The 22,228-nt window shown below is 52.8% G+C and overlaps 2 protein-coding genes across 3 annotated transcripts in view; one reads left to right on the forward strand and one right to left on the reverse strand.

Annotated features, from left to right (window-relative positions):
* SRPRB (SRP receptor subunit beta) overlaps positions 1-12,090 on the forward strand; it is a 68,106-nt gene extending 56,016 nt beyond the window's left edge. Inside the window, exons 2-8 of one of the 2 annotated variants that reach the window (XM_074912681.1) lie at positions 3,202-3,345; positions 3,500-3,594; positions 3,975-4,052; positions 5,783-5,865; positions 6,295-6,431; positions 7,368-7,422; positions 9,769-12,090. In XM_074912681.1, coding sequence (XP_074768782.1) covers positions 3,202-3,345; positions 3,500-3,594; positions 3,975-4,052; positions 5,783-5,865; positions 6,295-6,431; positions 7,368-7,422; positions 9,769-9,985 — 809 coding nt within the window. In that variant the 3' untranslated portion in view covers positions 9,986-12,090. Of the gene's footprint in view, positions 1-3,191; positions 3,346-3,499; positions 3,595-3,974; positions 4,053-5,782; positions 5,866-6,294; positions 6,432-7,367; positions 7,423-9,768 lie in introns of those variants that run through there. The other variant, XM_074912683.1, reaches the window with a different exon arrangement.
* Positions 12,091-14,519: 2,429 nt separating this feature from the next.
* Positions 14,520-22,228, reverse strand: part of SLCO2A1 (solute carrier organic anion transporter family member 2A1) — a 30,148-nt gene continuing 22,439 nt past the window's right edge. Inside the window, exons 6-14 of the mRNA XM_074911913.1 lie at positions 21,732-21,865; positions 20,304-20,385; positions 18,999-19,163; positions 18,622-18,811; positions 16,890-17,049; positions 16,351-16,520; positions 16,117-16,181; positions 15,849-15,969; positions 14,520-15,204 (exon numbers count right to left, since the gene is read on the reverse strand). Of these exons, the coding sequence (XP_074768014.1) occupies positions 15,084-15,204; positions 15,849-15,969; positions 16,117-16,181; positions 16,351-16,520; positions 16,890-17,049; positions 18,622-18,811; positions 18,999-19,163; positions 20,304-20,385; positions 21,732-21,865 (1,208 nt within the window). The 3' untranslated portion in view covers positions 14,520-15,083. The remainder of the gene's footprint in view (positions 15,205-15,848; positions 15,970-16,116; positions 16,182-16,350; positions 16,521-16,889; positions 17,050-18,621; positions 18,812-18,998; positions 19,164-20,303; positions 20,386-21,731; positions 21,866-22,228) is intronic.

Raw genomic sequence — 22,228 nt, forward strand, 5'->3', positions numbered from 1 at the left:
GGTAATCTGACAGGTCCCAACCCTGTTATCAAGGCAGGCATGGAAGAACTGCTGAGGGCAGAAAGATGCTGAGAGCTTCTGGCTTTGAGGGAATGAATATTTTGATGGGCTCACAGTGATGCTTTTTTGATGCACATGGTATATGTTGTGAGAAGACAGCTAGCCTGACTGATGATCAATTTGGAAGACAGAAACAGAGAGTGTGACGGGAAGCAATGAAATTTAGTCCCTCACATTTATGCAGGATGACGTATACCGGGCAGATGGCTTTTTTAACCTGTTCTTTAAAACTGGCAAAGAAAGAGATACAGTGCCTCTAAGAGCCTGCTTCTACAACTAACTATGGCTACAGTTTGAAAACTTTCCCCAATTAAAGCTGCATCATCACTACTCCCTATCAGGTATCCCATAAGTAGGAGGCATGGAAAAAAGGAACCTGACTAGAGGATCACAGAGTAACTCAAGTGGGAAGGGACCTCCAGGAGTCTCCAGTTCAACCTCCTGATCAAAGAAAGGGGTCAACTGGGTTGCTCAAGGCTTGACCCAGTCAGGCACTGAGAACCTCCAAGGATGATGACTCCACAACCTCCCTGGGAAACCTGTCCCACTGCTTGAGAGCCCTCAAAGGCTGTTTGTGACACTCCCCCAAGGATGCTGTACCTTAAGCACACAGCTCTCCCACTCTGCAGGGTCCCGGGTGCTCTCAGTTCTTTCTAGAAAGCAGAGGAAGCAAAAGCTCTCGCTGCTATTTAAGTATTGAGGAGACTGGTGGTCTCCTCTGCAGTCAGACCTTCCAAAAGCCATATCAGGCTAGAAAGGGCCTACAAGCACCTACATCAAAGCCAAATTACAAGGCCAAAGACATAGCAGGGATCCCAGGGTTCAAGTTGGGGAAGGACGCACTGACTGCAGCTGAGCCTCACTGCTGGACTGCAAAACAGATTTTCTCCATAATGGCCCCCTGCTTTCTACCCATTTGCAGCCCTTCTCCCAGACTACTACAAAGGATGGCTGCTGCAAACCTGGTCTGCCCTGCAGACTTGGTGCTCTAAAGCCCAGGGCTGCACTCCCTTCAGGACCACCAGGCCTGTCGCTGCCCCAAACACATTCCAGCCAGGACGTGGGGGTGACTCCAGAACCTGCTGTCCAGGGGGACATCAATGGCCCCGTCCATCCTCTGGGACAAACTGCTGCCAGGGGACAGCTGCCCCCAGCCTCAGTGCTGGCTCCCTGGAAGGGCAAAGGGCAGAAGTTCCTCTCAGACCCACTCCGAACCTCTCTTGTTTCAGTGTATTCCCATTGCTCCTCATCCTGCACCACAGTGTACAGCGTGGCTCCGTCCTCCTGGTGCATGGTACAAATGTGGCCACCTCTTCTCCAGGCTCAGCAGGTCCTGGTCCCTCCGCCTCACCACACAGGGTGAGCTCCATCCCCCTGAACACCTTGGTGGCTCTCTTTGGAGCTCTGAAAAGGAATGAAAGGGCTCAAACAAAGGAATTTCTGACAATTATTAAGACTAAACTGTGATGTATGAAAGCTTTGCTTGTGTTTTGCTTCATTTGTTTCTCAAGGACTCCTGACTCCTCAACTGTTTCCTGAGGTCTCTCTGTCTGTTTAGGTAAGATTGAAACGCTCGTTAGGCTCCTGACATAAATCACTGAGAGCAGACTCGAGGCCTTCAGTGGACACTTGGGCAACTCCTAGAATGAGATAAGGGGGGCTCGAACAAAGAGTCACAGAGACCCTGTTACAGGGAGGATGATTCTGCTGATTTAGGAGGGAGGCGCCTGGACTTTACTTCACAGCACACTCTCTGGAAAGAGGGTCACTAGCGAACACTGTGAAGAAGACTGCTTACATCTTCCCTCCACCACTGAAGTCCCTCACCCTATTCCCACTACACATGCTGGGACTATGTAAATGAATTCTGGGAACTCATTATCCTAAGACACCCCTTTCCAGGAAATTAATGAATATGTATGATTTGTGTGTGTATAAACTGATGTCCCTTGCTAGTTTGGGGGAGCCGTTATGGTGGAGAATCCGCAGGGCAACCCCAGCGCTGCTGATAAAGAATTCCTGCTTAGCGGTTATATTGGATTCTGACTGTTGAGTTACAGAATCATCTCGGTTGAAAAAGACCCTGAATCTCCTCCAGTCCAACCAGGACCCTCACCCTGACCCTTCCCAACAACACCAGATCCCTCAGCGCTGGCTCAGCCCGACTCTCCAACCCCTCCAGGGATGGGGACTCCCCCCCTGCCCTGGGCAGCCCATTCCAACGCCCAACAGCCCCTTCTGCACAGAAATACTGCCTCAGAGCCAGCCTGACCCTGCCCTGGGCAGCTTGAGGCCATTCCCTCGGGGCCTGGCGCTGGGTCCTTGGCTCCAGAGACTCATCCCCCCTCTCTGCACCCTCCTGTCAGGGAGCTGTAGAGGGCCAGGAGGTCTCCCCTCAGCCTCCTCTTCTCCAGACTAAACCCCCCCAGTTCCCCCAGCCGCTCCCCAGCAGACCTGTGCTCCAGACCCTGCCCCAGCTCCGTTGCCCTTCTCTGGCCACGCTCGAGTCATTCAATGGCCTTTTTGGGGTGAGGGGCCCAAAACTGAACCCACCCATCCAGGGGCGGCCTCGCCAGTGCTGAGTAGAGGGCTCAGATCCCTTCCCTGTCCCTGCTGGCCACGCCAGTGCTGACACAAGCCAGGATGCCATTGGCCTTCTTGGCCCCCTGGGCACACTGCTGGCTCCTGTTCAGCTGGCTGTCAATCAACCCCCCCAAGTCCCTCTCTGACTGGAGAAGTTAATTTCCTTGTTTCAGCTCGCTGTCGTTCACAGATGTCTTGCTTGATCCGGGGGGCCCAAAGCCAGCTGCAGCACCTATACATGGCCAAACATCTCGAGGCGCTTGTGTCTCAAACCAAGGACCCGGTGCTGAGCTGGGAAGGGGCAATCCCCTCCCGGACCTCCGGGGCTCTCAGGCCACTGCAGCCACCCTCGGCCCTTGCCTCGTGCGGCAAAGGCAAGGCGCTCCCTCCGCCCCGGGGCAGGCCGAGGCACGGAGCGCCGGGCCCGGCCTTCCCGCCCCTCGGCGGCCGCGGGGTCGCACCCCCTGAACCACAGCTCCCGGCAGCCCCCGCGCGTCCCGGCAGCCCCTGCGCGCGCCGCCCGCCCTTCCCGGCAGGCTGCGGGGCCGGAAGCGGAAGCGGGGTGCGGTGACGTGTGCGTGCGGGCGGCCATGGCGGGCGGGCTGGAGCCGCACCTGGAGGCGCTGCGGCGGGAGCTGCGGGCGCCCGACCCCGCCGTGCTCTCCGTCCTCCTGGCGCTGCTCGCTGTCGCCATCACGCTCCGTGAGTCGCGGTCCCGTGGGGAAACCCCCGCCCCGGCTTCCCCCCCACCTTCCCCGGCCGAGCGCCGGGCCCTGCCGGGGAGCAGCGGCCCCCGGGCCGCTCTCGCTGAGGGGGCGCCCGCGGCGGGCTTAGGTGCTCCCTCCTCTCTCCGCAGTGATCTGGCGGTTCGTGCAGGGCAGGAGGAGCAGCCGGCAGGCGGTGCTGCTGCTGGGCCTCTGCGACGCGGGGAAGACGCTGCTCTTCGCCAGGGTGAGAGGGCAGCCGCGGCCGGGCGCGATGGGGGCGGCTCGAGCGGCGGCGGAAGGAGCCCCGGGCCCGAGAGCTGTCCGGCTCCAGCCGCCTGGCCTCCCCTCGTCCCGAGGGGAAAGTGCTCCGAAGGATTTGCACGCACACTCTCTTCCTTCTTGTTTTAGCAATGTGGAGATTCAGTGTGTAAATAGATTTTTTTTTTCTTAATGCTTTTTAGATTCTTTGGGAAAAAAATCCTGAAATTGTTTCATGCATGTAAATTGAAATCGGATAGCTGAAGTCTGTTATGTCTTAAGGGTCATTTCAGTTTCTGAATGGGTGAAATGCAATGCCAGTGTTCCTCCAGCTTCCTTTTTCTGAAAATGACTTTTTTTCCACAGCTGTTGACAGGCAAATACCGTGATACCCAGACTTCGATAACTGACAGCTCTGCAGTTTACAGAGTCAGCAATGACAAGGTGAGCGGGCAGGTTTTTGGCTGTAACTTGTGTGTGGTTCCTGCAGCCAGCTGGTGCCTTTGTTTTTCTGCTCCCTGTGCTAAACCTGGCTTCACACTTTTTGTGCTGCTCAGCCTTTCCAGCTTGAAGTCAGTTCCAGTTTGGTCTGAATGTAGGATAGGATTTTTCTAGGCAATACGCGCTGAGACAGTAGGAAAATGCCAGGAGGTTTTAGTGACTCCTCATGTCCGCAGTTTCTTTTTTCTTTGCTTGTCAAAGTGTGAAACCTGTTTAACTGAAAGCCACGTCCGTGTATTGCATTTTGAAAGGCAGGTAGCATGTGGGGTTTTTTTTCTACAGATGAGGAAAAGGAGCTGCTTTTACAAGCGGAGTAAAACGCACGGCACTGAGGACAGTGGTGTGGTTCAGAGCAGGAGGGAGATTTGTGAGCGAACATGGTTCTCTTGTGTTTAGTTTATTTGCTTGACAGTAATTTCTGTGTGTCCCAAGAAAACCTGAATTTAAAAGCTTTAGCAGGCTTAAAAAGAGTCTTCGTATGGTCTTAAAAAAGGGTTATGGTTACTTTCAGGTCCCGGGCTGCCACAGACTTAGTTATTTCAGTTGGTGGTGATCTCTTTAGTATCAGAAAACTTGCTTGTGCTAGGTGCACACATGGCAGTGACAGCAGCAAGCTGGCAGCACGTTATGTGCTGATGAATTGTAAAAGTAGAGGATGTTTTTGTGGCTTCTCTATGGCAATCTTCAGTAGCAGTGGTGATGATAAGAGGTTAAAAACTTAGTAAAGGGAAATGTAGGGCTTTTTTTTGTATGTCTGTAAGACTGAGCAGGCAGGAGGTATTTGGAAGAGGAGAGGTGATGGAATTCCACATTGTTTTTTTTAAATTGTAGACAAGGTTTCTGTTACAATCCAAGACCAGTGAGTAGATAGGGTCTTGTGTAGTGTTCTGTCCCCTCTTGAGAGCAGTGACCATTATCTTGAGAATGGTGACAGGGCCCTACTTGACCACATCTACGTCAGGAGCTTGTGAGAGGCATTTGTGCTCGTCCGTGTCACTGCTTTCTCTGGCTGGCAACCTGTGGAAAGGGAAAGGTTTGTAGCTTTCAATTAAAAAAGTCCCATGTAAGGGCATTTTTATGTTATTCCCAGCAAAGTTACGTGTATTCAGGTAGATGACTTGCAGCTGGGTGGATTGTGTGCGTGAACACATAATTTGATTGAGGGACTGTAGGATTATTCAGTACCAGGGGCTTGCAGGACAGGAGTTAATGGTTTTGCTGTGCAGAGATCTGCTTGCTATCAGGGACAGGTAAATCTCCTGGTGTACTGAGAGGTGACTGGTGAGGCTTTGTCACTCTCACTGTGCATGTGGTAGCTGGAGTGGGGGCACTGTGGATGAGAAGCAGACTGAACATTCTCTTTTGCCTGTGGTCATGCTCTGTTCTCTCAGCTCTGGTGGGTGGTTTGCTCGTGTTGGCGCCCTCCTTACTGAGTCCTGGCCATGAACATTGTTCCTCAGTGTTTCTTTTGCCTGTCAGAATTGTTTGGGCTGGTGGAGAGACTGCACCTCGGGGAGAGTTACGTGCTTCTGCCCTCTGTGGGGGTTCACTCACCCACTGCTGCCTCAACACCAGGCTAACTGAAATCCACTGTCAAACTGGTTTTCCCCGGTCTGTGATCACAGTTACCCCTAGATTAGGCGTTGCTGAAACCTTCTTACTTCTGTTCCCAGAGTGCTAACGTGACCTTAATTGACCTTCCGGGCCATGAGAGTTTGCGGCTTCAGTTCTTGGAGAGGTTCAAGGCCGCAGCCAGGTAACTTGGAAGTCGTTGGCAGGGAAGGAGGGGGCAGGTGATGTTTTGGATGGGGATGATGGTGCTGACGATGCTGTGAGCTGGGCTGGATTCACTCTCTGTGGTGGCACCCTGAGAGGGTGGGGTAGTGGGGGTTAGTTATTGTTCTGCTTTCTCTCTTCCCTGTGCTTGTAGTGCCTCAGGAGGCAAAGCAACTGCAGCGGGGAGGGTTAGGGAATGTGGTATATCTGTGGGGCAGCAAGGGGAAGATTTCCTGCTGGGGCTGAACGCTGGGGCAAATACGTGGGGTGTATTTCAGCCAGCACATGCTCTTGAGTTGTATGAGATCTGACGTGGAAGTGAATGCCTTAGCCCAGGCTGGAATACTTGCAGGGGAAGGTGGTTGCAGAGCTCCAGGTCCAGCACATGTTTTCCCCTCTTTTCCTCTAGAGCCATCGTGTTTGTGGTGGACAGTGTGGCCTTCCAGCGGGAGGTGAAGGATGTGGCAGAGTTCCTGTACCAGGTCTTGATCGATAGCACTGTGCTCAAAAACGCACCCGCGCTGCTGATCGCTTGCAATAAGCAAGGTATTGTGTGCTGCCTCGTGGGCTGGACATGGAATTCAGTTCTTGGGTGACAGGGCTTCATGCCAGGGACGTTGAATTTCTTAGGAGTTGGGATTTCAGCAAAACAAAGGCTGGAACTTAGTTTTAAACTTTGACTACTCAGCAGGAACATTTCTAGCGGCTACTGGAAGAATTCTTAGGTCAGGTATGTCTAGTCGTTTTGCAGAGAAGCACCACGTGGGAGAGCTACAGCTTTATAGGTAGGCTTAAGTAAGGCAGGTGGCTTGTGCAGAACTGTCTTCCTGAATCTGAAGTCAGCAGAAAATAGGATCAACTTGATCGTAATGAATTATCTGTACACACTTGGTGGCTCCAGTGTTAAAATCAGACAGCTGTTCAGCTGCCAAAATTATGTATTTTCTCTTGATTGGACTAGCAGGAACATCCAGTTGCTGGAAAGGACTAGATTTTCAGATCCCTACAACTTTTACAAGGAAGGTGTGGATCCCTGTATAAAAGACTGAAGCTTTTGGGCAGTGTTGGATTTGGGTTTCTTAGTACTTTTTGGGCACTACTTGAGGAGCTGCCTGAGGCCTTCCTGTCTCCACGTGCCGTAGGTTAAAAAGCGCTGTGTTGAGCTCTGTAATGCCAGGGTGGGTGAGAGTGCTGGGCCTTGTGGGTGGGACATCAAGCCCCATCCTCTGTTTGAAGCAACTTACTGCCCAGCCAGAAGAAATTAATTCTGTACATTCTATGAGACTTTTGGGTTGTTGCCACTCATGCCTGCAAACTCGAAGCTCCAGCATCCGTTATCCTAGTGCAGACAGCGCTGTTGGTTGGTAACTCTTGGGACTGCACAGTATGAGCAGCCCTTACTGTACCTTTAGAAGGAAGAACCAGGTTCTGAATTCTGACACAAAACCAAAGATCTGATTTCCTTTCCCTTTCTCTCTCTAGATGTCACAATGGCAAAATCAGCAAAACTTATTCAACATCAGCTGGAGAAAGAGCTGTAAGTATGACATTGGATCTTAAGCCCTCTGAGCTGCTCTCCTTTCTGTATCTGTATACCCTCAGTGCTCAGTGAGCTCCCCTGAGCCACAGTTCATCGTAGAAGAATTGTCTGGTTTATCTGTGTAGGTGTAACCAGGATGAGAGAAGACTGCTCCTTGCTTAAAGCACGCAGAAAAGCAGTAGACACAGTGTATTGCCTCCTTGAAGCTGTGGGCTGGAGAAACAACTCCCAGTCCTTTCCTAAAAGCTGCCATCCCTATGCTAAGCAATCCCTCCCATGGCCCAGGGCGCTGTCCTCTCAGGTACAGGCAGGGTTGGCTTCCAAGTGCCAGACTTCCTGTGAGTGGCGTGAAGATCTTGGTAGCTCTGCTCGGTTGTACTGGCACAGGTTTTTTTTGCAGGGCTGCTCTGATGTAAAAAGGCTTGGCAAGCAAAGCTTGAGAGCTGGGGAGAGAGCGTCTTAGTTTTCCAGGCCTGCAGGAGCCTGTTTGGGACCCCACGGTGGCTCTGTTTTCCCCCTTAGGAAGGATGTTAACCTGGGAAGATAAATGATGTGTGTTCTGTTGCTAATTTAAAGTTGTAAGAGAAGGTGGAAGGAGGAGAAAGTGGCTTGTAGTGTGCTATGTTGTAAGCTGCCGGCTGAATGAGCTGCAGCGTCAATGGCTGGCAAGTCCATCTGGGGAGGGGGCAAGTAGAAGATTTTTTTTTTTTAAGCTATATTTCATCTCTGTGCATGAAGGTTCTGCTTCTGAGTCCTGTTCTTGTAGTTGGGTCAGATCTGCTTTGGGTGCAGCTCTTGTGCTGTGGTGAACTTCTCCACCAGCGTATATCAGAGATGTTTCCTTCCCCCTACACACTCAGAACTGTGTATTTTGCCTTCCTGTCACTTCTGGGTCCTGTTTGCTGGTGTGCAGGTAGTGGCCAGGCAGTCCTTGGGGGAGGAGGAGGAGTCTAGCTCTTTGCTCTCCAAACAAATTAATGTTTGTGGGATACGGCCATCTTGTTGCCACACGGTGATCTTGGCGGTGTTAGTTTTACCACCGGGCTCGATGGTCTTAAGGATCTTTCCAGCCCAAGGGATTCTATGATTCTATAATCTCTTTGGCCAGTAGACGGCAGCAGGGTTATTTGTGCTGATGCCTCTTCCGGGCTGAATACCCAACGTTCCCATTTTTAAGGGAGGACTTAGTTGCTACATATTCATCTTCTCCAGGAAAATAAGTGTTCCGTGGTTCTGATGTCGAGCATTTGCCAGTTATCTATTTGTAGAAGTTGGATTTCTAGGTAGGTTATATATATATATGCATGCCCTGTTAGGCAGACTGCTGCCGTCCTCCTCCCTGCGCTGCCGTACCTGGATGTCCTTGTGTGGAGAACCCAGGGAAGCGTCTGCTCTCTTATTCCTGAACGCAAGCCTCTGGGCAGCGTTGTTCTTTCCCTGTGCCCCGTTAATGTAGCTCCCTCCTGTGAATAAGGAGTAGCTGGGGTTGGCTGAGAGCAGGCACTCTGTCTCTGACAGAGATGCAGCGCTCCATCTGTGAGGCTCCGAGGCAGTCAGCGACCTGGACGAGATTGCTGTTTGCATCTGTGCCTGGTGCAGCCCCTTGACTTTTTGTGCTTTTTGGGACCTCAGAGGCAGTCAGACTGTGGCACCTCTGTGTCTGTTGTGCTGCTCCTTCTTGCTGTGCTGCCTCTGCCTTGGATGCCTGGTGAGTGTGTGCGAGGAGATCCATCCTTCCTCCTGACACGTGTCAGGGAGCTGAGACGCTGCAGTGAGCCGAAGGGCAGCAACAGAAGTGACGTTGCAGCCAGGTGCTGGGGCAGGCATTGCTCATGGGAGCTGTGGGGAGACTCCATCCCCCCCTCAGTCCCCAGAGGTATTTGGCACACTCAAGTGGCAGCGGGGTAAGCCCCTGCGTGATCCCTTCTATCATGGGTGCCTCTCTCTTCCCAGTTAACCTGTTAAAACTAGTGCAAATCCTGAGCACTGTGGGCTAAGCCATTTGTAATTCCTGGTGACTCTTGTCTGCCAGGGGGATATTGGGGAAATTCAGATGGAGATACCATTGCCTGAATTGCTGGTTTTTATTACAAAACCAAAGCTGCTTAAGCACCCTCTCCTCGAGTGGTCTCCTCTTGCACCTCTCTACAGTTGTGCCTTCCAGCGGGTATTTAGAAGTGGCTAAAGTGCCTGCTCCTCACAGGGCAGAGGCATGGGACCTTCTATCCTTGGTGTAGCTGGCATCCTGCTGACAGAGCCGGGTCCAAAACATTTCAGCATCCATGGTGTAAGTAACGTGCCCCTGGTTCACAGTTCTTGACCCTTTCTCTTCTCTGTCTGCAGCAACACCTTACGAGTGACCCGCTCTGCAGCCCCCACCAGTCTGGATGGCTCAGCCACCGGCAGCCCTGCCCAGCTGGGGAAGAAGGGCAAGGATTTTGACTTCTCCCAGCTACCCATGAAGGTGGAATTCGTGGAGTGCAGTGCTCGGGGCAGCAAGGGAGAGGAGGGAGATGCGGATTTTGAGGGCCTCGAGAAGTGGCTCGCCAAGATTGCCTGAACAGAGAAGGGCAGGGCTGGAGGGAGACACCTGGGGAGACTGGGGGGCAGGACACTTGGGGACTGAAAGGAAAAGGATTGTCTGAAGCACTCAAATCTCATTTTGCTCTAGAAAGAAAAAAGCTGGAAATCAACATTGTGGTATCTTCCTCGTGGGCTTGGGAGCAACATGACACAATTGCTGCTGTGATTTCCTCTGACTGTCTCTTCACACTGCAGCTTTTTTTCCCTCTTCCTTTGTATTCCTCTGGGGTGCTGACCCTCTGGGCTTCTGTGTTTCCTTCATCTTTAGGCTTTTCATTGTGGTTGCCAAGCAAGTTAGGAGGGAGTGCACTGCCAGGTGAGTTTTAGAGATTGCAGTGCATGTTGTCTTTGCCTTGGTTTAGCATTGCAGTCCTGTTGCCTCTGGGAGCTGCTGATCTCCTGATTTGGACTTCCTTCCCCAGCCTCTTGCTGCTTGGGAGCACCATGTCCATCACCTGTGCTGCCCTCGCAGAGTGCACAGACTCTCTCGGTTGGGCAGTAGCTGAGGAAATTAGAAAAGCTGTTTTCCTCCGTGTCTCCTACCTTCCTGTTCTTCCAAACTGGTGCAGTCCCATTGCTGTGGGACTGGAGTGGTCTTTTAAATGCCCAGACCAGGCTGGCTGCTCTGCTTTTGTGTGCTGCCTGTGTCCAGCTGCGGTGCCCCTGTCTTTGGGTGATTCCACTGTTGGACAGTTCTTGGGATTTTTTCTTTAACTGAGGCTGTGTCCTGAAAGCTTGTTTCACTCTGCTTCTCCTTCCCATACTTGAGGCTCTTCTTCCACAGATCTGTAAGCACACTGCAAGTGGCAGAGTTATAGTAGAGTTAGCTTGAAACGATGAGGTGGGTGCAGTTTTAGATTCATACCTACATTCCGTGTGAGAATCTGGTATGACAGGCGTTTGCTCTGCACTCCCCTGCCTGTCTCCTGCTCCAGTGACTGCAGTTAAGATCTTTTTTTGTGTGTAATTAGCCAGCAGTTGTGGTAAACTGAAAGTCAAGGAGCTGCTAGCACATTAGTGTGAATCCTCCTCCTGAGGAAGATGCTCAATGAAGGAAAGAACTGTGAGATTTTCCCAGTTGGCTCTCATTTGCCTGTGGTGTTTAAAGCCAAAGTTGCTGCTCTGTGTGGGGAAGGTTGAGGGAATGCCTGTCCTGTAGCTGTCTCAGTGGCTCCTCGGAGGCTTGGCGCGTTGGAGGGCTCGGATTCAGCATGCCTCGGAACTGGCCGAGGGACATGTGCTCTCCTCCTTCCCCATGTCGATTATCTACAGGGAGATCTTCCAGCGGCTTTGGTGTTGGTCAGGTGGGAGTCAAGACCCTGGTGCTGTGCTGGGCATTCAGCTTCCCCTTCCTGAACAGCCATAAGCCCTGCCCAGCAGCTTCAGACAGCTTTGTGGGTGTCACTTCTGAGCAGCACCTACATGAGGATGATTGCTCTCCACGCTGCATAGCGTGAGGTCCTCTGGCATTGAAATTTTACCTTTTTGTTGCTTCCCCTTTTGTTTTAGGGTAGGATGGAGTAGCTGGCTCCTGATAGACCCTCTTTGTCCTTTGCAGGCTCCTCTCCTGTCTGGTTTGATGCTTTATCATTCAGCTGATCTGTTGTGTTCTTTTCCTTTCTGTCTGGGGCATTCTCTGCCTCCCTGTAGCATTGCCAAGTGTTAGTAGCATCGGGAAGAGCAAGAGCACCCTTCCTCAAGGACCTGTGCTCGTGGCCTTGCATTTCTAGTCCTGTGAACCCAGTGGCTCTTCTGCTATCCGTGCAGGAGGTGGAGAGGGTTATATTTACGAAGTGTGTTATATTCTACTATTACCTGCAGCCAGAGTGTTGTTGGAACATGTTTGTCATGCTTTGAACTCTAGCTAGAGCTCCTTCCTAGGCCTTGCTTTGACTCTATATTGCTGACATGAGAATATTGCTGTTTCTTTGGGTGGTTATCCTGCTTGCAAAGACCTGTCTCCTTGAAAAGCAGAGGCCAAGCACCAGCCTCTGCTGGGGGAAGGGGGGAAGGTAGCTTGAGGCCATAATTGGTTTTAAGTTATTCTTAAAAGTATTCCTTAAATAAAATGTTTTTGCTTAAGTGCTCGTTCTCAAGTCTTGCTTTAATCTGTCTGTATTGGCCCTTTCTCATGATTTGGGCCTTTGCTTCTGCTCAACACAGTGCTGGAGATCAACCTTCCTGCTTGGTGGCCAGGTCTGTCTTCTCAAAAAACAACGTCTTCTCCAAACAATGTCTTCTCTTTGGGTTGGTTTGGTTTTTTTGGGTGTGTGTTTACTCCTTAGTCTGAATGTTAGAGACTTGATAATCACGTAGCAAAAATCCAAAACCACCAACCAAAGAACTTAACAAAAAAGGCACTTTGTTCAAATGCACGGGAAGACTCAACCCCAGTGCTGCTCGTGATGGAGGTTGAGCACCCACTGGGTTGTTGAAGAGCTGCCAGTGATTTTTGGACCATGCTCTGTGACTTGCCTGTTAAATATTTGGGGCTGGTTTCCCCCAGTAGCTGAGGGAAAAGGGCAGAACTGGAAACTGAATGTTTTCTTTTTTTTTTTTTTCCCCCCCCCCCAGTCAGCTTTGTGCTTTGTTTTTTTACTTTTATGTGTAAACCTTGCTCCCAGCCTGTGGCTTTGTGCTGGCAGGGCAAGTCACTCCTCAGGCTGCAGTCTGGCAGCCAGTGTGTTTAGATGTCTGTGGCAAGGCAGCAGGATGTGATAAACTCAGTCCCTTCTGCTCCAGCTGCCTGACCCAAAGTCAGTCACCCTGCTGCATTTACACATCTGCAGGGATTGAGGCTTTCCGTGCATTTTAAACTCTTTTGATCAATGTCTTTTTTGCTATGGATTGTGCTTTGCCTGCAACTTAGTCCCCTGGAAAGGAAGGGTGCTTTCAGAGGGGATCGACAAGCAGGGTGAGATCCAGGATAGCAGAAACCACATGAAAACAGAGGAGAGAGTGCTGAAAGGCGAAGAAAAGCAAAAATAGTGTGATGCCTGAACACTGACATCCCCATGGTGGTGGTTTCCAAGGGTCAGTCACAGTTGCAAACACATAGTTTTGGGAGTTTTCCTGTGCATAGAGCCCTTGGCCAGCCCTTGACACCTTTGGGGCTTCTGTGTTGGCCTGTTTGGGCCACCTTGTATGCTTTTGCTGGCCAGCACCTCCTGGGGCTTGCCCAGCCTGATGTTACCCCTGATGGGCTGAAGGTGAGGGCAGAGATAAGGAAGGCCATGGGGGTGTTAAGGGAAAACCTGCCAGGTGGAGGGGAAGAGGAGGAACGTGGACAGACCTTATTTTCATAAAGACTCGCTGATGGAGAGCAAAGCCAAGTCAGCTCCCCTCCTGCCCTCTTCTCTACTCTCCTTTTACTCCCTTCATGAGTGTGGCTGCAGCAGGGCTGTTGGCCACGAGCACAGTGAAAAAAGTCATGCTGTGTGCTGCACAGCAATGGTGTAAGGACCACAGAGGCTGGATAAATTGACCCTCCTGTTCCCCCCCCCCCCCCCCATCCCATCCAGGTTATCTCAGTCTTAGTGATGGTGCCTGGGAGGGGATACAGCCACAGTGTAAGGGAGGAGGAAGGTGTAGTGGTGGCCCTGACTGCCCCCCACTCCTTGCCCACTGGGCCCAGGAGTCCCAGCTCAGCTCCGCCTTGGCCCTGCAGTCCCTCCCTGAGCTATGCTGCGGGTGCAGCGCTCACCAGCTCAGCAACAGCCCTGCCTGTGCCTGGCCACGGACCTTGCAGATCCTGAGCCACCCACTGACTCCAGCACCCTTTGCCATCTCAGCCCTGGGGACAGTGTTGCTGACCCCAACCAGCAGCACCTGCCCTGCTCCTCGGGTGGCAAATGTGGTGGGAGCCGTGGAAGAGTTGGGACCTCAGAGCTGGTTCATTCACATCAAGCCCTTTTTTGCTATTGGCTTCATCTCTTGGCAGCATTGGCTCAGCAAGAAGGGGGCCGTGTCCTTCGTGCAGCACCAGGCTCTTCAGCTAAGCTCATGAAGCAATTCCTGTGATACCTACTGGTCAAGCGCTGCTCCTGTGTCACCTGCTACAGGTGCCAGCAGCCCAGCAGCTCGTGCACTGCCTGCTCCTGCCCGCCATCATCTCTCTTCCCAGGGTGGTGGGCTGCCTTCGTCCTGCCAGACAGGGCCGAGGTAGGACCGTGGGGCAGGAGACTCTGGAGCTGCTGCACTCCCTTCAGAGATGCCACAGGCAGGGATGCATCCTGCCTACTGCCCCTGCCTGCAGTCCTCTGGCATCCCAATGCCCACTCTCCCCTATCTGCAACCCCCTTGAGCTGTTCCTGCAGCCCCGCACACCCTCCCTGGGCCATTCCTGTGGACCGCAGGCTCCAGCCCCTGCCTGCACCTGCCCAGCCGAGGCATGCCCGATGGAGCCTGCCTGCAGCCCCCACCCCAGGCTGTTCCTGCACAGCCTTGCCCTGCCTGTGGGGACAGCTGTTGGGGTGGGGGGGGGGGAGGGCACCAAAGCACCACACTTGGAAAAGTGACCTTTATTTAAAAAAAAAAAAAAAACAAAACACAGCGACAAACCCCGACCCGTTCTGCAGTAAACCCCTAGTGATAACTTTTCACAACACGTGTGCAGCGTCCACGCTGGCCGATGCGAGGGGCACAGGCGGTGGGGACGCAGGGCAGCCCCACAGTGTTGGCAGCCATTGCCCCTGCTCCTGTCCCAGCTGGCAGGGCATTACCCAGCCTGAAATGTCACGTTGGAGAGGGGACCATCACCCACGGCAGGCACATCTCGGTGTGTGGGATGGGGCTGCGCTCATCAGCCCCCATCTACCTCCTGCTTCAGCTGCAGAGGGGCTGCCCCCCCGCCAAAGTGATGGGCAAGGCCCAGCTGGAGAGCCTGGCAGCCGCCAGTCCCAGGAGGGGGCTGGCATGAAGCATCCCTCGCCGGGAGCACAGCAGTGCCGCGGGCTGCAGGAGCAGAGCTCAGAGGCGCTAAGGTGAAGTCTCTCCCTTAGGAGGAAAAACAAACCCAAAAAAGACAAAGTACTGGCAGTGGGTAATGGGAGGTGTGGAGTCAGTCCTCGGGCAGGCTACATCAGCCCTGCTGCCTTCTCCTGCACGTTGTACTCCTTGCTCCTCTTCACCTTCCAGCTGATGAGGGCGAGGAGGATGGTGCCCACCACCTTGTAGCCCACCTGCAGCCCCAGGTATCTGTTGGGAGAAGAGCAGGGAGATGCCGTGTCTGGAGGTGGCACCTCCAGTTGGCACCAGGCTGAGCTGGAAACCTTCACCATGGTGATCCTCACTGGGGGGAATTGGGGACACATGGCTGCACCTTGATGACTGGGTTCAGTTTTGGGCCCCTCACCCCAAAAAGGCCATTGAATGACTCGAGCGTGGCCAGAGAAGGGCAACGGAGCTGGGGCAGGGTCTGGAGCACAGGTCTGCTGGGGAGCGGCTGGGGGAACTGGGGGGGTTCAGTCTGGAGAAGAGGAGGCTGAGGGGAGACCTCCTGGCCCTCTACAGCTCCCTGACAGGAGGGTGCAGAGAGGGGGGATGAGTCTCTGGAGCCAAGGACCCAGCGCCAGGCCCCAAGGGAATGGCCTCAAGCTGCGCCAGGGCAGGGTCAGGCTGGCTCTGAGGCAGTATTTCTGTGCAGAAGGGGCTGTTGGGCGTTGGAATGGGCTGCCCAGGGCAGGGGGGGAGTCCCCATCCCTGGAGGGGTTGGAGAGTCGGGCTGAGCCAGCGCTGAGGGATCTGGTGTTGTTGGGAAGGGTCAGGGTGAGGTTCATGGTTGGACTGGAGGAGCTTCAAGGGCTTTTCCAACCCAGATGATACTGTGATGGCAGGGGTACCTGTTCCGGAGGAAGTCGTTGTTGTAGTAGGCACAGAACTGGCGCTGGGTGCACTGCTTCTGCCAGTAGATGCAGGAGGAGTCGATGAGCGCACCGAACATGGCCGGAGCCGGCAGCCAGGCTTTGGAGTAGAGAGGATAGAGTCAAGCTGCCCGCCCTGCCCTGCCTGCATGCTGTCCCCAAGGAGGTTCAACACCTCCCGGGGCTCGAGCAAGACTCCGAGCACCCTGCTACCTTCCCCCAGCCTCGTTAGGAGATGGACACTCACCCAGCAGCCTCATTAGTAAGAACTGGACACCAATAGCAAACGACTTCTCATCCTGGTTCACCACCCTGCAGGGGAGAAGCCACGGGAGGTCAGAGCTGCTGGCAGTGTCTCTGCGTTTGGCCAAGCATCTTGGCCTGTTCTCACGTTTAAGGCCCTGTTGACCCCAGCATGGGGAACCCATCGCATCATGAGTCCCCCCAGTGCCTTGTGACCATCCCCCTGCCCATTTCTCACCGTAAAACCATCATGTAGAGGGGGTTGTGGGACAGGCAGGCTATCAGGGCAGCAAAGGAGATAAGCAATATGGCAGGAAGGAGCATGTGGGAGCAGCTGAGCGGACAGGGGCCTGCCTTGGCAGAGGACAGCCCATTCCCAGCAGGGATCAGGGAACAGTTCTTGTAGGTCTGTTGGAAACATTTGGAAAAAAAAAAAAAAAACCAAATATAAAACTCCTAAAGCCAAGAGTAAGTTTTTTTAGTGACACACCAAACCACATCACTTTGCAGAAGACTTACAAGAGCGTCAGCTCCAATTTTAAGGCACAGCCATGGCACCCTGCAATGGGATGTGCCACTGTTCCCATTTCTCCAAGCACACTCCCAGGGCATTACAACAATTCTCTGCTGCCCCTGCTTAGGACTTCAGCATCTCTGGTGGACCTCCCCTCATCAAAAAGGCTCTACCATGCTATTGCATTTGTCAAGTTCCTACAGCATCCCTGCAGCCTCCACCATCACCAGCAAGGTGCTCTGCAGACCACTTGTTTTACTCACCACTTGTTTGGGAGTGGAAGAATTAGTGGTGCTGTTTGTGCAGCCAGCGAAGCAGGGGGAGATGTACTCCACGTTGTTTTCTCCGCACACTGGGTGAAAGATGTGCTCAGAGCAGTGGCACCCACTCGGTGTCTTAACCTGTTGCTGGGAACTCAATGTACTGCCAAAAAGGAGGAGAAAAAAAAAAAATTAAAATTAAGAAATAGGACAGGAGGAAGAAAAATCCCTCATATTAGTTAGCCAGTTTCCCCACTCCTATTTGTGCTGGGACACTGCCAGCAGCAGGCTGGCCTTGTGCCAGACCCTGATTCCCTGCAGGTACCTCTGCAAGTGTACAGTGAACTTAGCAGTAATTATGTTATGTCTGCAAACAAGTACTCACACACTTACTTTTTCCCCCTCCCAGCTGAAAATTAATCAGCCAAATGCCTGGAGAAATGTATCTGGGCTCCATCCAGAACTGCACAAACAGATGTGCGAACAGCCCCAGCTGGAAACACCGTTCAGACAGAAACTGGAAGCGGGCTCATTTCCAAACAAGCCTGACGACAGCATGAAAGTCAAGAGGACAAACTGAATTATCTGCCCTGTCTTGCCTCACTACCTAAGGGAGTTCATCTGCCGGAGCGGCATAGTCCGTCTGCTGTGGGAAGACAGCACCAGGGACCTGCCCTTGGGCATGGTGGGATGGGGCAGAGCTCATGTTCACCCACCCACGTAGCCCACCGCTACCTGGGTAGCCTGGCAAAAGGCATTTATGCACTGCTGCCATTGCATGGGGAGAAGTTTCCAAAATAATATAAGGCAACAGCCTCCTTTTCCACACAGGTTCCTCAAGCAGGTACATCCCAGTTACACCAGCAAAGCCTATTGAGACTGGTGTGTCGCAGAGGAGCCAGCCTGATGCTGGCGGCAAGAGGTGAATGCTGTGAGGACAAGGTGCCTCCCAAAATGTAGCACTTCCAGCACCTGATCTTGGGCTGAGGAGTCTCCTCACACTTGAAGCCTTGCTCTCACTCCAAAAGCCTGAGGTGCCAGTGCCTCAGCGGACTTCCAAACGCTCCTGAATCTGCAGAGCAGGTCTCAGAGCAAAGTATAAACACGTGCCCACACATGAATTTGCAGAGTGCTGCTGCTTTCCTTTGCCATGGTTATTTAAGTGGCTTTTAAGTGGGAGAAGTGCATGGACTGCCCTGTCCCTCACCTCTCCGCTGGACCCCTGGGACAGGAGGCCTGTTGCTGGCAAAGGGAGATGTTTGTATGACAGCCCCTTGCTGGCAGTGCATTGGGAAATGAGCACGATGCACTTGACAGTGAGCCTGGGGTGGAGTCTAAATGTTGGTTTTATCTTTAAGACTCATGGTAAGAGCCAAAAGTTTCCACCCAGGTGAGGAGAAAGGTGATGTTCAGCTGGAATGAAGGGAGAATGTGAGGTGCCCATGCGTGGGGTTGGTGTGGACAGAGGCACTAATACTACTAATTCCCTGCTAGAAATGCAGAATGAAAAATATACCCTGCTTGTTTGGTACAGAAAAATCAGGAATAAATGCTGTCCCAAGCTTTCTGTGCTGTAACACTTCGATCTCCTCCAGGCAGTGGGATCAAGGAGCAAGCAGTAGCGTGGCGACGTCTACTGCCTCTTGCCCTCCACCTGCATGTATCCACCCCACGGATAATCAGGTCAAGAGCTGGAGGAACAAGGAGCTGGAAACAACTCAAGTGCCTGCGTTACCTGGGTGGGTAGATCCCATTGATGCGCCCTGTGGAGCAGCCCATGAAGAAAAGTGGCAGGCAGAGGAGGATGGAGAAAACGAGCACCACCACAGCAAACCGGGGGATGGCCCGGAGGGAGAAAGCAAAGCGTTTCATGATGATTCCTCCTAAAAGCATCCCAAGTGCTGCTGCTGGCAGGTTCACAGCTCCTGCAGAGGAATGAAGACATTAGCTGGGGGTCCTGCCTGCCAAGCACCCCTCTGTGGACAGGGAGTGGAGCTGGTGGCTTTGTGGACCTCGTGGTGGTTGTGAGAACCCACAGACCCCACTGGTACGCAAGACAGGCCAAAATGGATATTTGTCACCCTGTGGCTGCCACTGCTCAGCTGTGCTCACCTATGAGAAAGTTGGCATAGGAAGAGGAGACACCATACTGCTTCTCCAGGAACTTGTTGAGGAATGTGGACAGACCTGCAATGACTGAGGAGAAGCTGCACTGAGCCAACACCAGGAGGATGAAGAGGGGGTTGAGGAGCAGCCTGAGGAAGATCTTTGGGAAACCTACAGGGAAACAGCAGGAAAAATGTATTTTAGCCATGTGATGCTCATATCAGCAATTCATACGGTGAAAAAACCCCCACCCTTCAACTATTCCCAGTGAGTTAATACAGGGAATGTCTAAGGCCATGGGAAAATGGAAGGGGAGACACCCTGATTTGGCTGGGCAGCTGTCAGGACCATGGCCAAAGCGCCCTGAAGCAAGGTGGAGGGCCAGCTCTGCCTGCCACCCTCTCTCCCCTGCTTTCCAAACTCACAAGCCTCCGGAGCACTTAGCAGCCACAGTGCATTTGCTTTTCTGGAGCAGGGCCTATACCCTCAGGTGGTGCGAAGAGGCAAGGCTGCGGGGGTTTTGGCAGAGCCCCGCTGGCTGTGCACAGGCAGGGTCTGGCTCCTGCAGCTGATGAACACAGTGTATTTCCCTGATGGGATATCATGTTCCCCTGCCCTTTCAGCAAAGGCAGACTGACTCCAGGCTCCTCAGGAGCAGCTCTGTTTATCTGGTCTCTAATTAGCTTTCCCCTTCCAGCAAAGCCCAGTGAGATAGAGAAGTCGATGCTGACAGCTCCAGGATATGACTGCAGTGGATGGAGAGGGAAGAAGGGAGGGGCTTTAGCTGGAAAAAAGTCATTATGGAGCTAAAAAAAGTCATTAAAGTGGTCTCTCTCATCAGTGACATCCATACTCAAGCTCGTTTTGGCTACACACAAACAAACCAGCATAAGCTGCAGTGCAGTGACCTTCTCAAAACGGCGCCTCATGGTGCCGGCAGCCCCAGGGACTCTCTGGGTTAAACAGTTAAGCTGTGGGTTAAACCACCCAGATAGCGTTTTCCAGCATGCTTATGCCATTTTAAGATCTTCCAACCAATTCCCAGAAACAATCCAGACCCCACAGACCTCAGCACCGCTGTCTTATAGCAAGAGGTGGGCTGTGTCCATCCTCCCGTGGTCCTTAGGGAAGGGTGTGCTACAGCCCTTGAGGTGCCTGAGCTGGTCCTGGCATCTCCACGCAGCGTGGTGGAGACACTTGAAGGCTCCCAGCAAGCACCCTCAGCTTGAAAATACTGTTGTGGTGGTCTCCACCCACCCAGCATGGCCTGGCGACCCCGATCACCCTCGCCTTTAAGTGTCAGCCCTTTACTTTTTATAAACTCCAGCAGGGAGGTTTCTTCAGCCACCCCCTTCTCCATCTTCCTGAGCATGCCAGCCTCTGCGTTCTGGTCCTGGGGAGGGAGAGAAGAGCAGCCTGTGGTGAGAGGGGAGCACTCATGTGGCTGGCACCATCCTGGCTCCCAGCGAGGCTCAGGAGGAGCAGGGTCTGTCCCAGATGCCTTTGAGCCCCAGCCAGGCCTGATAGTTTTCCTGCCCATTACAGCGAAGGGGCAAATTATCTCAAAAATCACTGCTGCCCTTGAGCAGAGCTGCAAGGCAAAAGCTTGTCAGAATCCCAGAATCATTCAGGTTGGAAAAGCCCCTTGGGAGCGTTGAGTCCAACCCTCAGCCCGACTCTACAAAGTTCTCCCCTACACCACATCCCCCAACAGCTCATCTCACCTTAAACACACCCAGGGATGGAGACTCCCCCCCCTCCCCGGGCAGCCTGTTCCACTCTGACCTGCTTGGAGAGGCTTTAAGAAGTTGGAAATCTTCCCTGTCCTCAACCCTGACAAGATACCTCTTTTTTAATTTTGCAAAATGTATGAAAATGAAAATGGGAGACAGGTCAGCTCAAGTCTGGTGCATCCTCTAGATATAATCATGAAATATTTTGGGCCTGATTTTGACTTTTGAAAGAATTGATGATTAAAGAATTTCAAAACAAAACTATCTTTGAAATGAAAACAATAGGGCTTGGCTTTGAAAATACTGAAATGAAACATTTTGATAGTTTTGCATCTTTTAAAATTTGTATTAATGGGAAGCTTGTCTCTTTTCTGAAATTTTTTCCCAAAGGAAAAGCCCATCTATCAAACCCCACTGCCCAGCTTTATCTCAGTGCTGCTGCCATGCATGTCACACTGGGGATGCTCTGCTCTGAGCAGGGGCTGTCACTGATGATGCTGCTGGCATCAGGGGAGCATCACCCCGCAGCGGCTGTTGCAGTGGGGAGTTAAGATAGAGCTATCACCAGCGGAACTGCGTCAGACACCCCAGGAGGGTCGAGTCTCCATGGACAGACCCCAACCAAGGAAGATGGCATGCAGGAACCCAGGGAGCCACCCAGCCATCACCCTGCCCCAGGGAAGGTGCAGGTCTACCAAAACCTAGCCTACAGATGCTGTCGATGCAGCTAGCAGGTAGGGCATGCGGTCTGGTTTGGGTCTGTTGAGCTGTAGTGGCTCTGGCTTTCAAGCTAATAGTGAGGAAGTAAAGAGTCTGGTCCTTCACATGTTAGAGGCACGGAGCTTGTATGGAAGACTTTTCACTTTTGAGAAGTTTTAACCACATCTGAGAAGGGTTTCTGGGCTCCCTTCCTCCCTCCCACCCCTCTCCTCATGGGACAGGTATGCCCTGCCTGAGCACAGCCCTGGCACCGAGATGTTCTGGCCCTCCAGAGATGAGGTCTCACCTCTCCTTTCAGCATGTACCGAGGGAAGAAGAAATAAGGAATGGACGTGAGGACCAAGCAGCCTGAGGAGATCAGCAGTCCCAGCCACCAGGCTCCAATCCACTGCTGGTCCCTCGGTGTCAGGGCCAATGCAGCTGCAAGACACAAGGACCCATCGTAAGAGCTCTGCTAAGGGTGGAAGGCGCAAATGTCCATGCAAATATGGACCAGTGTAACACAAAGGGTCCATGTGGGCACAGTCCAAGGGTCTCTCCACTGTCATGGAGGAGAAAAATTAGTGGAGGTGGGAGCTCTGACCAGTGTTGGTAGCAAGACCGGCTCTGGTTGTGTTCGAACTCCTTCCCCCTGGCCAGGATCCTGCACTGCCACATCCCATCCAAAGTGTGCCAAGCCTCCCAAATGACTGTAGGATGGATTTTGTCAGCATCCAGGTATGCTGATGGCACAGGTTCAACTCTGCCCTGCCGAGCCAGCCAGCAAAGCGGTGATTACGGGGG

Source organism: Athene noctua, chromosome 8, assembly GCF_965140245.1.
Source record: "Athene noctua chromosome 8, bAthNoc1.hap1.1, whole genome shotgun sequence".
Classification (NCBI taxonomy): Eukaryota; Metazoa; Chordata; class Aves; order Strigiformes; family Strigidae; genus Athene; species Athene noctua.